Raw genomic sequence first — 18,333 nt, forward strand, 5'->3', positions numbered from 1 at the left:
CTCCGATCCAACCGCAGTCCAGTAACATTTTCACAGTGCTGCCAGTTGACAACGAGGACACAACAGATGAGGAGAACCCGTTTATTTTTGTAGCGAACTCGCGAAAACGTTCAAAACCAACTACTAAGACCCCTAAGATTCCGAATAAAATCCCGACAATCAGCCCTCCAATCAACATCACCAAAAAAGTGATTGCTACAGACAAGAAAAAACAAGTTCCTCCTGGATTCCGCGCGACCTTTTCTCCACAGAATAATTCAACAGCAGCTGGGACTTCAAAAGCTCCCGTTACTAATGCGGATTTGTCAGAATCAACTCATCAACCGGGACTTTTCAAGTTTTCTGACATACTTAATGGAATTTTCACGTTTTTTAACGTTTCTGAATCCATAAGAAGTATTGTTAGTGCAATGCTTCCTATGGTTAAGACATTTTTGAAGCAATTGATGCAAACTTGGCCCCTTCTTTCAGTGTTTATCTCTCTCGATGGCTAATTTACGCCGAGAGGTCGGAGATATCACTGTTTTACAGTGGAATTGTCGTAGTCTCGTCCCTAAACTGGACCCGTTCAAATTTTTACTTCATGAAACTAGTTGCGATATTTTTGCGTTGTCCGAAACTTGGCTTTCTTCACAATCTAACATCTCATTCCACGATTTTAATGTCATACGTCTAGACCGCGACGATTCTTATGGAGGGGTGCTTTTGGGGATCAATAAGCACCACTCCTTCTATAGAATCCACCTCCCTTTATCAGGAGGAATTGAAGCTGTTGCATGTCATACAACTATAAGAGGTAAGGACTTATGCGTTGTCAGTTTGTACTGGCCTCATAGAGTTGCAGTGGATCGACGTCACCTAGAGGACCTGTGCTCAGTGCTCCCTGAGCCAAGGTTGATCCTGGGTGACTTTAATTCGCATGGAACTGTCTGGGGAGAACAAATTGACGATAGTCGTTCTACTCTTATCTATGACATTTGCGACAGTTTCAATTTAACAATTTTGAACACGGGTGAAAAAACACGAGTACCTAAACCTCCTGCAAGACAAAGTGCAATTGACCTCTCACTCTGCTCAAACTCACTATCATTGGATTGCCAGTGGAAGGTAATCCCTGATCTCAATGGTAGTGATCACTTGCCAATGAAAATTACAATCACCAATGGGGTTAGCTCTTCAAACACAATAAATATGACATATGACCTTACAAGACACATCGACTGGAAAAAAAACTCGGACGAAATAACATCAGCAATCGGTTCTACGAATGTTTTACCTCCTGCAGAGGAGTACCACTTTCTTTCACGTTTAATACATGAAAGTGCACTTTGCGCTCAAACAAAACCCATCCCAGATTCATCAGTTCCCCGAAGGCCTCCAAACCCATGGTGGGACCAGCAGTGTTCCAAGCTTTATAAGGACAAATCAAAAGCATTCAAAGATTTTCGGAAATATGGAACTCTCGCCCTTTTTGAAGTATATGTTTCCCTTGAAAATCAGTTTAAAAAATTGGTCAAGGGGAAGAAAAAGGCGTATTGGAGGAATTTTGTGGGTGGCTTATCAAGAGAAACATCCTTGAGTACCTTGTGGAGAGTGGCACGAAGCATGCGTAATAGATCATCTACGAATGAAAGTGAGGAATATTCACATAGATGGATATTTAACTTCGCACGGAAAGTCTGTCCAGATTCTACGCCTGTACAAAAAATAATCCGGGATGTGCTTCCTGAAAGGTGTGGTCTGGATTCCAGTTTTTCGATGGTCGAATTCTCACTTGCCCTCCTCTCTTGCAACAATTCAGCTCCGGGTATTGATAAAATTAGATTTAACTTGTTGAAAAACCTTCCGGACGCCGCCAAATTTCGCTTGTTAAATTTATTTAATCAATTCTTGGAGCATAACATTGTTCCCCAAGAGTGGAGACAAATGAGAGTTATCGCTATCCAAAAGCCCGGAAAACCAGCGTCCGATGCGAATTCGTACCGTCCAATAGCGATGTTGTCTTGTATACGTAAATTGATGGAGAAAATGATTTTGTTTCGTTTGGATAAATGGGTAGAAACAAATGGCCTCCTTTCAGATACTCAATTTGGGTTTCGAAGGGGCAAAGGAACAAACGATTGTCTTGCTTTGCTGTCTTCAGAGATACAAATGGCGTACGCAAAACGTGAGCAAATGGCTTCAGTGTTTCTAGACATAAAGGGAGCTTTTGATGCAGTCTCAATAGAGGTGTTGCCAGACAAGTTGCACTCCCGGGGTCTGCCTCCACTATTGAACAACATCTTATACAGCTTGCTTTGTGAGAAACATCTGAACTTTGCTCACGGAGATATTGCAATTAGAAGAACCTCCTACATGGGCCTCCCACAGGGTTCATGTTTAAGTCCACTTTTGTACAACTTTTACGTAAGTGACATCGATACTTGTCTCTCTGAAGGCTGCACTCTAAGACAACTTGCAGATGACGGCGTGGTGTCTGTCACAGGATCTTCCGAGTCTCATCTGCACAGACCTTTACAAGATACTTTAGACAGATTGTCTTCCTGGGCGTTGGGGCTTGGGATTGAGTTTTCCCCTCAGAAAACGGAGATGGTTGTTTTCTCTAAGAAACATAGACCTGCTCAACCGAAGCTTCAACTCCTAGGCAGAACGATCACTCAATCGAGGTGTTTTAAGTATCTTGGGGTTTGGTTTGACTCCAAGTGTACCTGGAGAGCCCACATTGAGTATCTGAAAGGAAAATGCCAACAAAGAATAAATTTTCTCCGATCAATCACAGGCACCTGGTGGGGAGCCCACCCAGAAGATCTTTTAAAATTGTATCGAACAACCATTCTTTCAGTGATGGAATATGGTAGCTTCTGTTTGCAGTCAGCTGCCAAATCTCACCTCATCAAACTCGAGCGTATCCAATACCGTTGTCTCCGCATCGCAATGGGCTCTATGCCCTCAACGCACAACATGAGTCTTGAAGTTTTGGCAGGAATACTCCCTTTGAAAGATCGATACAATCTACTATCACTTCGGTTCCTCATCAGGTGTGAGGTCATGAACCCATTGGTGATCGTTAATTTTGAAAGGTTACTTGAGCAAAATTTTCGAACAAGATTTATGTCTGTATACTATGTCCTCATGTCAATGCAGGTAAACCCTTCTTCGTACTCTCCAACTCGTGTTTTCAGCCCACACTACGATAATTCTTCTGTCCAGTTTGATTTGTCTATGCAGCAGGAAATTCGTGGAATCCCGGATTCGCATCGCCCACTTCTGATTCCAAGAATTTTCGAAGCTAAATATAGACACGTCGATGCTGACAAAATGTACTTTACCGATGGGTCTCTAATTGAGGAATCAACGGGATTCGGAGTGTTCAACGAAACAACTAGCGCCTCTTATAACCTCCAGTCTCCATGCTCTGTGTATATAGCAGAGTTAGCTGCTATTCACTGGGCCTTGGACAGCATCGCCTCACGGCCTGTTGGGCACTACTACATTGTAACGGATAGTCTAAGCTCAGTTGACGCAATACGATCAATACGACCGGGAAAGCACTCGCCGTTCTTCCTAGAGAAGATACGGGATACTTTGAGTGCTTTAACAAGACGTCGCTTTCCCATTACCTTTGTTTGGGTTCCCTCTCATTGCTCGATAGTGGGCAATGAGAAGGCAGACTCTCTGGCAAAGGTGGGGGCGACGGAAGGCGACACGTATCCACGTGAAATCGTCTTCAACGAATTCTACTTCTTGGTACGAGGGAACTCTCTTGTCAACTGGCAGCGCAAATGGGACGAGGATGAGGATGGTCGGTGGCTCCACTCGATTATCCCAAAGGTAAGCCTTAAACCATGGTTCAATAGATTGAACTTGAGTCGGGATTTTATTCGTATATTTTCCCGTCTCATGTCCAATCATTGTTCCTTAGACGCGGTACTCTATCGTTTTGACATTGCTGGCAGCAATTTGTGTAGTTGCGGCCAAGGTTACCATGACATCGAGCATATTGTTTGGTCGTGTGAGGTCCATCTTGTCGCCAGAACGAATTTAATAGACTCCCTTAGGGCCCGAGGAAAACCACCTAATGTTCCAGTTAGAGATGTACTAGCTGTGCTAGATTTGGACTACATGTTCGAAATCTACCTTTTTCTAAAAGCTATCGATCTTCGTCTATAATTTCTTTTTTATTTTCATATTTCCCTTTCTATCTTCCTTTCTCCTCTCACAAAGTGTTAAGTTAAGAAAACAATTGTAAACAACAAAATCGATTTTGGCTCCTTAAAGCCTAAAGGTATGAGCCGTTTCAAATAAAGAATTGTTAAAAAAAAAAAAAAAAATCAAAAAGAGATACTGATCGGTAAGCCTAATGGTCATGTTTTTTGTTTCGTATTCCTAATAAATGGAGGTGTTTGAAAAACTATAGCTGGCATCTTGATAATTTATCAACGAATGTGAAATATTAAATTCAACGCGTATTTTGGTAGTTCTTGCAAACATCTTAAAAACACAATTTCAAAAAATAACATTAATAAAAACAGCATCATTGAGAGTCTGAGCTTAACACCTTAAGAATGCTTAGTACGCATTTTATTCATACAAGAATGAATGTGGTGTAGATGTTATTAAGTCATTAACCTAAGTTTTGTATGATGGAATATGTGGCTTCCAAGTTCAATTATTGTCGTTGAAACTATTCTAGAGTCGTAGGAAATTTCAAAGATATTTCCATAAATAAGTATGGGAGAGTGGGGAATCATGGGCCACTTTTTTTCGTTGTTCCATAACTTCTTTACTATAAAAGATAAAATGAAAATAAAAAATAGTATGGTTTTCTACATTTTCAAGGTATCATAAGGTTTTTTTTTTAAGTTTTAAATAAATTATTTTCCCCAAATTCTGACTGCTTGAAAAAAAGCAATATTTTTTGGATTTTGAAAAATAGTGGGGAATCGTGGGGCTCCAAATCCAAATTGACCAAATAACATGCAATGTTTATGAGTTGATCCAAAATTGTGATTTCCTTATTCATTTCGTTATTTTAAAGCAATTTCAGATGATGAATTAAAAAAGAGAGCTGTGTATGATCGCATAGATTCCAAAACCTAGCTCGCGAACGTTTTGGCAAAAATTTTTATATAGGATGGACAAAATATTTTTCATAACTCTTCATTTGGCATAAGAAAACTTTACAGATAGGTAAAACGTATTTTAAGTTCTGAATGTGTATAAAAACATTAAAATATAGGTGATTCAAGATGTGTGGCCCACGATTCCCCACAAGCTATGATTTGCAAATTGGTTGCGTTTGTGTGACTTATTGATGTTTCATCAAAAATTCCTTTTCCACGTGGAAGATCATAAGGGCATCCGCAGCAATCGCGAGCAAAGTGAAAATGCTCACGAGTTTAATCACTTCCATACCGCACCGGGGGTTAGTATGAAGGTGAGCAAAATAGGGCCGTTGCCGTCGGGACCGACAAAATCACCAAATTTGCTCACTAGAAAGGGGCGAGATCAAACATGCACTGAAAAAATTCTACCGTTTTAAGCAGAATTAAACAAACGAACGGAAAGCGGAAACTTTTTTTTATTGCGCAAAAACTAATTCCATGAAATATTTCCGAAAAGCCCTTCAAGTCCGACGATTGCTTTCTGAAAGTTTTGATTGTGCATTCCGTGTAGTAAACATTTTACTGACTTTCACAACCTTGAGTGAAGCTTCAAGGATTTTTCTCGGAGTAAGAATAATCGAGACCAGTGCGCTGTGCAGGATTTTTGTATCCAACCGTATGGGTGGCATTCCATTACTGTCCCTACCAATTCGGCTTTCGAAACGAACTCTCTATAAGTTTGCAACTAATGGGACCCAGTTTTTCGGAACAGCAACTATTTCAGTCAGCACGTTGGTTGGAAAAAGAAGTTAAAGATTTAAGCAGAATTAAACAAACGACGTCGCAGCGTGTGTATGTTTGTTGATATTCATTTTAAGAAAAAATGTGTATGAGATTAAAATTGTGGATGGATTTTTTTTTAATAACCAGTTGAATTCGCAATTTCGTTACATTTTTACGGGTTTATCCAGGAATTGAACGAGAAAGTGCAATTGCTGGTTCTGATGGTGAGTTATTTATTTTGTATTTTATATTGTTCAGGACTCTCTCACTCAATTTCAGATAAACAAACTCGAAGCATCGTATTTTATGACCAAAAATGATCATGTAACATAAGAAGAGCCGTTTGGTGGACGACTCCGAAAATTTACTCGGTCCGTATTAATTTAAGATTAAGATTTTCTTCAAAAGTTTTCTCAGTGCAATGCTAAATTTAAAAATAATTATGCTACCGCCCGGTGCGCGAAAGAGTGTGTATCCCAAAACCGGTCCGCTGAAATGAGCAAAACCGGGCCGCGTATACTCACTTATTGGTGCGTTTGCTCTAACAAAACTAAGATCATAAGCGTATGAGCATATTTATGTTATGCACTTTAGGTTCCCCATCGATGAAATTAGCGGGTGTTTTTTTAAATTATGTAAGTAAATTTTTATAAATTTTTTTAGCTCGATAAATAAAAGAAGCATATGATGCGTATTTCAGTCAACAGCATATAGGAATATATGCTCACGCAAAGCGATGACGATGACAGTTGTTTTGAGATTTTTATCTCAACACACATCTGAGATATTAAAAGTGGCCCACGTTTCCCCATGGCCCACGATACCCCACTCTCCCCTACTGATTTCTGCGCTAAATCATTTGGCATCGCTGGCCGATGTTCTTTTCATTTTTGACGTGCGTATGACAGAAGAAATGAACGGTAAGGATAATGGTAAGCAAATCATTTTAACGATTAAAGATAAATGAAAGGAAATCGTCCATACCATTCTATCACCTTTCCTGATATCATCACTTTTATACAGGAACGTTGATGTTTCGTTCTTATCGATGCCGAAGTAAAGTTTAATAGAACAGCTGCGTTTACAGATACAGTCACTATTTCTGAAGCCGTAGATGTTTCGTTTAGACTGTTTAAGCTATAGTTTTTTAGTATGCGGGAAGGCCCCGGAGAGACGAACCTACTTCAATAGTGTCACCTAGCAAAGCTCCTGGGAAAAGCTGAACGAACTTTCACCAGCAGGTAAATTGCTGTTCCAGTGTCTATGAAGGAGTACCGATCCGACCAACGTATTTTTTTTATTAGTGTAAGAACCAGTTTTTTTTCTGACGGTCATTATTCAATCTTTCATTTACAGGAAAAGTGCTTCCACAACGTAAACACGCTATGGGTAGCCCCACTCCGCGGAGTGTGATAATTGAATTGAAGAAGAAAGTCGACGCCGAACGGACTGCTGGGGATGCGACCAAGGCAGATGTAATCAAAAACACTGATGAACTGATGTACAAGCTAAGCCGTGAAAAGTGTGTAAAGTCCCGACGACCGTTTTGAATCAATTTTATGTTTTTTGGTTGAGCCACCAGATGTCTCCAAGGATACCAGAGAGAACTGCCAAGAAGAAAATTAAATGTAAACAAAACAAAACAACAAACTTAGAAAATTATGAAAAGGTCGTATCTATTTGACGAGTTTCGATCAAATTGATGTTGAAGATTCGTTACACATTTCTGATTTGCATTATCAAAATTTTACGCTTAACGCTGTTTTTCGAATTGCTTCAAACTAGCATGAAGCACTTAATATAAACAGATATAATGCGTGAAAATGCCCGCTCAGAGAAGCCTAGAATCTGTATTTCTTCGTTGGATTGTTAATTTTAAGCTCAACTGGATAAAATAACTGGTTCGTTTGGCTTGTTCAAAGTAGTTAGTTAGCCTTAGAACAAAGATCTCCAAGTATCAAGATAGTCGGGCTGTTGTTTTTTCGAACAAATCGTTGGCGTCACCTACACTATGTGTATGGTGCTGGCGTCCTGCGAGATGGGATCCAAGCTTTGCAGCTTTTCACACAAGCATTGCAGCTTTGCATTCAAGCTTTGAGAGGAAGCGCATCATCACACTTATACTTTGAAAATCAAGCGTGACTTCACTCACACAATGCAATTTGCACTGGTGCATGTGTGTGTATGAAAAAAAATCAAACTCGAGCTTAGATCTCAACCCGTCAACCCTCATTCGGCGCTAGTGTTTTGTCGCCAGAATTCTGTGGAAGCCGATAGCGCCTGCTTAGAATCAAGGTAAAATGAACCAGATGAATTTACCTTGATGTGAATATATTGAAGCCGTCCATTTTTCTACGATGATAGTTTATTAATTTTTGAGATCATATACAATTGCGCTCTTCCAAGATTCAGGTACTTCAAAAGTTGATTCGGCTTGTTTAAATGATAGCATTTGAAATTATGAATACGTTTCTGGAATTTTATAATTCAAACTTGTATATGTATCATTTCGTCAGTGTCTCTAGTGACAATATAATAATGATGCTATTTTTCTCAGCTGAAATTTAGTTCATCTAATTATATACATAGAGCAATTCATCTAATTGTATTTAAATTTATTTATTAATAAGTTCAAACACCATTTCGCCCTCTCGAAAAATTCTTACTTGTAAAAGAGCTATCTAGAAACAGTGCTATCTGTTGCGCCGTTCAAAAGTTACAAATCAAGCAATAGATGGCACTGTTTTTCGTCATTTTTTAACGGCTTCTTTAAAAGAGAGCACTGAAAATTTTACACAAGTTTTGGAAGATTTTTTGTTCGAGCTTGTACATCAGTTCATCAGTGCTTCTAGCACCATTTTCTCTTCTGAGGAATTGCCCTTCGATTTTAGAGGCCTCGGAATAAGCTGTTGTGTTAGGGCTGTCCTAACGGTAGATGCAAAACACGGTTTTTGACCACGCTAAAACAATCCGGCTGGCACCGGTGGCGTAAATTGCTGTTTTAGCACAGTTATCGATTTCAAAATTCCCAACAGTTATACGCCTTTGTTCCAAATTCATGCAAATTTGGAACAGGATTTCAAATTATACGACAGACCGATTTTGACGTTTAGGGTTCACTGTGAGAAAACTTTAGCCAGTGATGATTATTTTCACACATGTTTGGGTAGCATAGGGTGTAATAATTGTTTCTGTTTGAGAAATTAATTGAATGTTTTTTCCCGCCAAAACCAGTCAATAAGTAACATAAATTGAGAAAACATGTTAACAAAAACCGTATCAAGTGAAAAAATGTATGTCACACTATTCTTGACTTTATTTTTTAATAAATAGGTTTTGGCCTCAATGAATTAGTGAGCCCAGTCAGCGTTTCTCGAGTTCAAACGTTATATGAATAAGAAAAAGAAAATAACAGAAGCATCCTAATGAAATTAACGCAAAATAACAATAAACTTTGAAAAAAAATAAAAAAATTTGGATATCATTGTAATGACCGATTTTTGTCAAAAGTTTTTAACAATATTTAAAATCTACACGAACAATATATCATATTTCACGGTTTTAATATAAAAACCGTGGAATATGATATATTGTTCGATAACATAAAAAGCCGTCTGTTACATTACAAACTACTGATAATCATGAAAATTTTACTTAAGAATACATAAAAGGAGCATGTTTGCCAATCTGTTTAGTTTGCCCAAACAAAAGCACAAATATGTTTAATGAATTTTTACCTATTTTCAAAAGGTATCTCGAAAACAAGAACTGATAAACTAAGTTAATATTTGGAATCAGCACCCCAAAATGAGTCAATTTTTGAAGGAAAAATGTTTTTTTTTTGTTCCAATTAAGCAGGCAGCCAATGTTTTGGTCGAAACTAGTCAGGTCGTTGTCAATGAAGCAAGTTGAAAATTGTCAAAACCGATCCAGCTCGACAGGGGGTTTTGTTACGGCCTGGAAGAAATCGGTCGAAGTCAATTGGAAAAAGAAAAACATTCAATTATCAATCCATTCTACTATTTCTAACAAACTTCATTAAAAATACTTTAAGTTAATGAAATCCTGGTAGAATAATGACGGTGTTAAACTCAAAACTTAGTAATTTTTCAATTTAAATGAGTTTTTTCCTCTCAATTATTGAGTCTCTGCAATAAAAGTGTACCCGTTTTAAATTTGCTATCATACCGGTGGGGAGCGCGTGTTTTAGCCGATTCCAAAATTTAAAATTTTGCTAAAACTGGTATACCTAAAACCAATATTTAGACCTGAACCGTTGCAGGTGCTCTTACAGTAGCGCATCCGTCACACGTAATTTCCTGGATTTCTCGGTAGTGGTAGAACAAATTCACAACTGGTATAACCTATCCCTGCTGCTTTTGTTTGCTGATAATTTCCTGGGTTCGAATGAATTCTATTTGTACTCCGGTTGTTATCGTTCCTGATACTTCCGAACTGACTGAAACCATCAGTGCTGAAACTAAACAAGAATGTAAATTGAAGTTTGCACTCGCTTGTTATGATTAAACTTCAATAAAATCAAGTGAAGTATGATAGCACTTTTATTTTACCTTTTGTATGACTTTTTCTGTTACAGATTATCCGGCTGGATGTTCGAGAATTCTGTAACAGATGGTTCTTATGGTCGTCGCCACAAATGAAAAAAACGAAGACATTGATTCACATTTTACAATAGGCCACTTTTATTTTGACCCACCCAAGCTCCCGACTATTCTGGTCAATTTTGTTTCGGAGTGTGTTTTTCACTTACGGTTGTTTTCCGTCTGGCGCCTTCCTGGGAACCATGCATGGTCCCACTGTCTGCCTCGTAGTTGCCTCCGAAACACTCGACGGCCAGGCCAGGCTGTTGCTGTAGTTGTTGTTGTTCTGCTTCTGGCGTTGTTGTTGTTCAGCTGCTGGTGCAGAACTTCCCAAGCAGCCGGGGGTGTGGCTGGTGTTGTACCGATGGCGAAGCACCACATGGCAGTGCCGGATGTTGTTGTCGTTCTCTCTTGTTCTCTCAAAAACTGACCTCCGGAAATATTGATGACAGTATGTTTTTTTTTTCTTTCTCGTTTTTCGGGAACTATGGGCTGTCGGGTTTTTTCAAAAATAAGTTCGAAACAGTGGGCCAAATCTGGTCGAACAAGTTGGTTTATTTTTGATTAGGATTGGGTTTTTTAGTTGTATTTTTGCTCAAATCACACCATAATAAAAGCTCTAAAAATCGGGAGTATGACATTTGGCATAAAGCCATTTGGCATAATGCCTTTTGGCATAAAGCCATTTGGCATAAAAGCCATTTGGCATAAAGGCCATTTGGCATAAAGGTCATTTGGCATAAAAGCCATTTGGCATAAAGCCATTTGGCATAATTTTTTTTTTCGTGTGATCACGTTGAGATTCACTTTTCGGACAACGTTGCATGTTTTCTTTTCTTAAGTTTTGCGGCATTGCCGCAAACATCGAGGATGCAGGGGGTGAGGCGGCACAAAGCCGCCGAGCCTCCTTAATCCGAGGAGGCCGCCGACCCGCCGTCGGAAGCGGCGGCCTTATTACATTGGTCTAGGTCTACTGGGGCCTCCTAGGTTTACGTGAAAGCTAGGGGTGATCCCTTAGCCCCGTCCGCCGCGCGATAGCGCGAAGGACAATATTTAATAAAAGTTCGAACGCGCAGCGTGAGGAGGCTGGTGTTGACTTTTGTAGAACCGCAAAAAGTAAGGCGTTTAGACCTAAGCTTGAACCGACTCCTCACGCTGCGCGTTCGAACTTTCTTGAAAGTGTGTCCTTCGCGCTATCGCGCGGCGGACGGGGCTACGGGATCACCCCTAGCTTTCACGTAAACCTAGGAGGCCCCAGTAGACCTAGACCAATGTAATAAGGCCGCCGCTTCCGACGGCGGGTCGGCGGCCTCCTCGGATTGGGGAGCTTCGGCGGCTTTATGCCGCCTCACCCCCTGTATCCTCGATGTTTGCGGCAACGCCGCAAAATTTGAAAAAAAATTGCAAGTTTATTTAAACAGTCACCACTCGATAAGCTGAAATTATGCCAAATGGCTTTATGCCAAATGGCTTTTATGCCAAATGGCCTTTATGCCAAATGGCTTTTATGCCAAATGGCTTTTATGCCAAATGGCTTTATGCCAAAAGGCATTATGCCAAATGGCTTTATGCCAAATGTCATACTCCCCTAAAAATCAACTGTAACAATTCGTATAAAATTTCCTTCGAATAGACAACTGGGGGTTTCACTTCTGCTGCTGTTTGTTATTGTTGTCATTTATCAACTGCTCCTGGGGCGCACTTGTTTGGGACTGTTGTTGAAAATACCAGGAAGCCGGTGGTGATGCGCTTCCGAATTCAAGCCCTTTTGAATCCGGCACTTCGGTTCTTCGGTTGTTTATTTTTTGTCGCACAAATATTACCTTTGGAAAACCAAAATTAAATTATTTTTAATTTCTGCAGAAGCGAATATAATATTTATGTACACAGCAGAAGTTCGTATGGCGATATGAAAAGTTATTATTGGGCGATGAGAAAAATAAAACAATGCCCGCCGATTGGTCCGATGTTCTGCTAGTGTAGATTCGTCCAGCTGGAACCGACCACTTGGGTCATATGCTTACCTCGATATTAATATTCGTCGTCGACAGATAACGAAGACGGCATTACGGGGTAGAAAAATAGCCACTGTTGTTTGTGGTAAAAAAAAACAAAATGATTTAAATCGAGTTGATGGTGACGTCATATAAAACACCACTACCAAAGCACGACTGTTTCGTCATACTTTTCATTGGGCCTTATTCTGCGAGGCGAATGAAGTGACTCGGAGTCACATTAGTCGTAGTCACGTGACTATAGTCGGGGTATTCTGAGAGGCGACTCACTCCAGGTGACTAGTTCATCGCCTCGGAGGCTTGATGTTCATTTTGATGTTCCAGAAGAATGAACCAGTTTCATCGGGTTCACCATGCGAACTGTCAAACATGTAAGTAACATTCAAAGAAGGTGGTGTGATATTCAATTTCTTGGATGACGTCACATTCATGAAGAATTTTAAAATAACGCTTTTGTTTTTTAATAACCAAACCAAATCTTGGACTCAAATAAATTAAACGATTCGAATGTGCTGTAAATCCCTGAGCAAAATTCAAATTGTATTTTGTTCTAGTTCATGTTGTGAATTGGAATTTGCATTTTCTACGTAATAAAATTACTGATTAAGATTAAAAATTTATTATCAAAAAGTTTTTTTTTGTCTTTATTTGAGAGGTTTTCAGCCGCAGGCTGGTTCGCCGCTAAATCAAAAAGATCAAAGATCGAGAATTCCAAATTTAAAGTTCAAATTCAGATTTTAAACTGCAATTTAAAATTTGTCAGATAAATTCAAATTTTTCGATAATGCTTCACATTAATTCTACATTAAGAACCTTATGAAAAACATATTTCAGATTAAATGTTAAAATTTAAAAAATCAAATTTTTTTTAAAGATTCGTTATTCAGATATAAAGATTTCAAAAAACATTTCAATCTAGGGTTTCAGATTAAACTTAACATATATTTCATATTTAGGTTTCAAAGTTCATATTCTTTAGTATTCGGAATCAAAATCTTAGATTAATATTTTTTTAGATATTTAGATTAGATTAGATTATACCAAAAAAATTTGCTATTTTTTCAAATTTGGAATTAAGTTTACATCAAATAAGGATGACTCGTTTGGCATATTAACACAAATTTAGTTTGAAATTATATTTCAAACTATTTTTTCAAATTTAATTTCATATATTTCTGTTTCAGGTTTCATAAGTTCATTTAAAATTAAGTTAAAAAAAATTCAAATCAAGATTTTTCATTTTGAAAAGACATGATAAAATAAAAGATTCAGAATAATGCGAAAATTAGTAGTTTTAATAAAAAAATTAGTTTGGGAAAGGACTAATTTTTGTATAATTTGCAATTTGAATATGAAGCAAGATTATTTAACTCCTCTTTTAATATTTCATTATTCAAACTTAGCATACTTTAGCATTACTTTAATAATTATTATTAATATGTGTTCTAAAAACTAAAAAAAAAGAAATCGTTACATTGATCGATAGCATTTATTTGTGAAGTTTTATTAAATTTTTTATAAATGTTGCTCTTTTACGTAATGAATTGAATTCATTAAATTTAGTCTTTAATAGTGTTATTTCTATACCTAGAAGAAATTTCTATATCTAGAAGAAATGATCATATAAATAAGTATGTAAATATCAGATTTTATTAAAAGTGACTATTTTTCCAAACTACTAATACATATGCGGACACAAAAATTTGGTACCTGAAAATCTAGTTATTTTCATGGATTGACATTTCGTTGAAGTTCATCCGAAATTATTTTTTCCCAACGTACGTACATACGCAGGTGATGCAAATCAAATCTTTTTCATGCACAATTTTTCACACGGGTTTCAAAATTTTAAGTGTAAACACACTTTGATTTGTTAGCTAAGTATTTTATTTTGTGTTTGCATCTATCTAAAGCACTCTAATCAACATAAACAAGCAATTTTCTGTCTGTTTAGGTACCAGCTAAATCTACAAAAAAATTATGGCCCTTATTCTGCGCCGCGCGTGACGTGATGATTGTCACCTCACCTCGGAGTCACCGTGAGATTTGTCACCTTATTCCCGGAGTCGATCCGAGTAAAGTGACAGAGGTTCATTCTAGGTGAGCGACCGAATGAACACATCTGTCAAAATGGTAGAAATTGTTATGTTTTGATTAGTTTTTGCTCGCGATTCGAATTTTCCGTCCTGATTTTTGAAGTTGTTAGTGAAAATTCCGGTGCGTGAAAGACCACAAACGGGTTATATGGTGACAGCAAGGAACATAGAAGAAAAAACGCGCATTTTTGTGCCCTCAAGAGGAAAAACCTGAATCCGGAACCTGCGGAAACAAACGCACAATTGACGGCTGCTGCTGCTTTAATCAACCAGTGCACAAAAGGCTAATCAAAGTAAATAAAATGATTTTTATTAATAAAGCATTGAACCAAATGAAAGAAGCGAATTCAATTGATTTTTATATGACGGGTTATTTTGCTTTATAACCTCCAAGGAATTTCATTGTTTAAATTTTCTGACTTGTCCCTTATTGATACCGGTAAACCTCACCTGTATCCTTCACTTGAATTCCACATTCCGTCAAAATATTTAATATTTCGAGGAAAAATCCTAATGATAATAGTGAAAGTAAACGGACTAATTACTAATATTTTATTTTCAAAGTGTTCGTGTTTTCACGTTTTTACATTTTGCAAAAAAAATTCAATAAATAAAAAAAAACTTACATATTTAAAACTATCATTCTTTATCATTCAATTAACTATTTAAAGCCTTTTATTCCCGTGTACATAAATGTTCTGTTAAATTTTTTTTTCGACACCACCTGAAAAGGTACCGACAATCCTCATCGATCGCCGAATTAGTTTAGCAAATCTAGATTTGTTCGTGATAATTGTTTTTAAAATGGTCATACTTTAATGTTGTTGAACTTTTAGAGCCAAATTATTTCCTGTTTCATAAATTTTTCATTGAATTTCTATCTCGTCGCCACCTGAAAAGGTACCGACAATTGTCACCTAAAATCGTCACCCGAATGCGACGATTCTCACCCACGGTGACTACGAGAATAGGGTAAGAACTCACAAAGTTCATCCGAAGTGACGTTCCTCACCTAAACCGACTGCTGGAATAGAGTGACTTGGGTGACTCTACTATCGTCACGTCACTCGAGGCGCAGAATAAGGGCCTATGCTTCACCTTTCATCATATTTCAATGGTTATTCATTCGTTGGCTACACGACGGCCCTTATTCTGCGCCTCGAGTGACGTGACGATAGTAGAGTCACCCAAGTCACTCTATTCCAGCAGTCGGTTTAGGTGAGGAACGTCACTTCGGATGAACTTTGTGAGTTCTTACCCTATTCTTATAGTCACCGTGGGTGAGAATCGTCGCATTCAGGTGACGATTTTAGGTGAGAATTGTCGGTACCTTTTGAGGTGGTGACGAGATAGGAATTGAATCGAAAATTTATTTAAATCAGAATGTTAGGCTCTAAATAGTTAATTATACTGATGAATGTTGGTTTTGGAAACAAAATAAAACAAATTTATTAGCAAAATAATTTTTAAATATATTGAATATTTTTCATTGCTATCTAAAATATGTAATTTGAATTAAAATACTGAATGGAAAGTATGATCTAATGAAATCCAAAATTCAGTTTAAATTGAAATTTGATTTGCGAAACGTTAAAACGATGAAATGACAAAAACTTAGAAAATCAAAATACTTTTAATTTTTTTTCCACTTTTTAACCAAAATTATAAAGGTGAATAATTATTGAAATAGATTCGTGCAAAAATCTGGCTTTTTTCAATGAAATCCGCCCAACCGGACCAAACCGAACTATTTCCATATTTAGTATTAAATGTGTGGGCAATAATCTTGAATGCTAAGACTAGATGCTTAACAGATTAAAATTTAAAAAATAAAACTTCTTATTTTATTAGAGTTTGGTATTGGAATTAACATGATTTCGAATATATTTGAATATTATTTTTAACATTGAAGATACCCATAGATAATTATTTTAAAAATGTAATTTGCTCTGAAAACGACTCTTCTTTCCTCCATGACTAAAAGAGATTGCCGCATCTTATCACCTTTAGCATATCCGTATAATTATCGGGAATCGTCCTTCAAATTCCAAAAAACTCCTGTCCTTTTGGCTAGCACAAAAGTCCCTGACCTGGAAACCTCAATCCACGGCTCGATGCCCAAATCTGTTTTTTTCTCCAGCAGCTTTTTCAAATTTTCAATTTTCAGGAACTGGAATTTAGATGATAGGTTCCTACCAGCAGCGTTAGTCTAAAATGATATTTTGATTATTTGTTCTTCCTCTGTCGCTTCCGCATATTACTCACCCAAAAAAGCTGCTGAATTTGGTAAAAAGGTTCTGAATTTAAATCCTCCTGGTCATCGGTTGGCAGGATATTGCCGATGACTTCTGCCTTCGTTGTTTTTTCATACAACTCGGGACCAGCGGTGCTTGTTCCATCCAATTTGGAGCTTGTTAGGCTCAGTTGTGATTGCCGAAATTGTATCCTAGGACGTAAAACTTGACCGTTTTGTTGTCCTGAGCAGCTTGCTGGCACTATAAAATCCTATTGCCGCCCTTCTCTGACCGAAATTCAAACTAATAATTTTTAAATTAATTTTTAAAAATCCGAAGTGTAACAAAACCAAAACAGCACTGAACAAATTCGACCATTTTGACAGATGTGTTCATTCGGTCACTCACCTTGAATGAACCTCTGTCACTTTACCCACATCGACTTCGGGAATAAGGTGACAAATCTCACGGTGACTCCGAAGTGAGGTGACAATCATCACGTCACGCGCGGCGCAGAATAAGGGCCGACGCGTTCATCTTGCAGCTTGCGAATGAATTCAGTGGCAAACATTTATGTAAAAAAAAAGTACGGCTGTGAAAGAGGTAATTTTTATTGAATTTAATTCAAATTTATAATATTAACATGGTAATTTTTATTTCAGAACACGTTTCTTCACACCTGGGTCTTAACGACGAAAACGACCACCACCCACAAAGATGTGGGAAGCGAAGCTAAGTGCAACAGCTGGATTGGGAGATGGCGGCAGCGAACCATTACTCTGGACGTCAAAACTATGGCCACGGTGCAGAACCCCAATCGATTGGCCCTTTCGACGACCAGGAAGGTGATCTGCAGTAAAAGCTACATGGATTTTGTAAGGTAGCGAAGCCCATAAAGTGTCTTGTGAATTGTTAAGTTTTGTGATTGGCCAATAAAATGTAAAAAAAAAATCCTAAAATCTAAATCCGAAATTTCTTTTCTTTCTGATTTAATTTTCAGAATGAAAATACTTTTAAGCTGAAAATTCTGATGTTATCCTGAATTAAAAAATTATAAATTTGGATTCTGGACCAATGCAGTCTTATTCTGAGACTGAAATACAAAAAACAAGACAATTGGATAATTATCGGTATGATACCAATATATTTTTTTATACATATTTGATGAGCAATTGTTCAGTGTTTCAAGGTCAAAATTTAACAAATGATTTGTAATTCAGGTCTTCAAATTTATTTTCAACTAGAATCGAATATCAGGAACTGAGAAGTTCTGTGCACGTTTTTTTATTTACTTTTAAGACACAAACTTTCATTATAATTGAATATTTTTCATCTAAAAACATTTACTTTAAAGTTTCTGTAACAATTTCATTAAAATTTTGTCATATTGAAAATTTTAGTTTTTATTTCTTCCAAGTCACCTGCGGAATAGGTTACGACTTCAAAAGTCACTTGGCACCGACTTGAGTCACGCCATTCGCCTCTGAGAATACGGTGAC

At 37.6% G+C, this 18,333-nt stretch overlaps 1 protein-coding gene across 1 annotated transcript; it reads left to right on the forward strand.

The window, feature by feature from the left end:
* Positions 1 to 2,891: 2,891 nt before the first annotated feature.
* On the forward strand, positions 2,892 to 4,302 carry LOC129739214 (uncharacterized). The gene is made up of 2 exons (XM_055730636.1): positions 2,892 to 3,831; positions 3,923 to 4,302. Exons 1-2 carry the CDS (start codon positions 2,935 to 2,937, stop codon positions 4,043 to 4,045), a joined length of 1,020 nt encoding a protein of 339 aa, XP_055586611.1. The 5' UTR covers positions 2,892 to 2,934; the 3' UTR covers positions 4,046 to 4,302.
* Positions 4,303 to 18,333: the final 14,031 nt, after the last annotated feature.

Source organism: Uranotaenia lowii, chromosome 1 (genome assembly GCF_029784155.1).
Source record: "Uranotaenia lowii strain MFRU-FL chromosome 1, ASM2978415v1, whole genome shotgun sequence".
Lineage (NCBI taxonomy): Eukaryota > Metazoa > Arthropoda > Insecta > Diptera > Culicidae > Uranotaenia > Uranotaenia lowii.

Excerpts from the sequence above, each read along its gene's own strand:
- LOC129739214 (XM_055730636.1), top strand. The coding sequence starts at position 2,935 with ATGGGCTCTATGCCCTCAACGCACAACATGAGTCTTGAAGTTTTGGCA. Across the intron at positions 3,832-3,922 it reads TCCACTCGATTATCCCAAAG|ACGCGGTACTCTATCGTTTT; the intron begins GTAAGCCTTAAA and ends ATTGTTCCTTAG.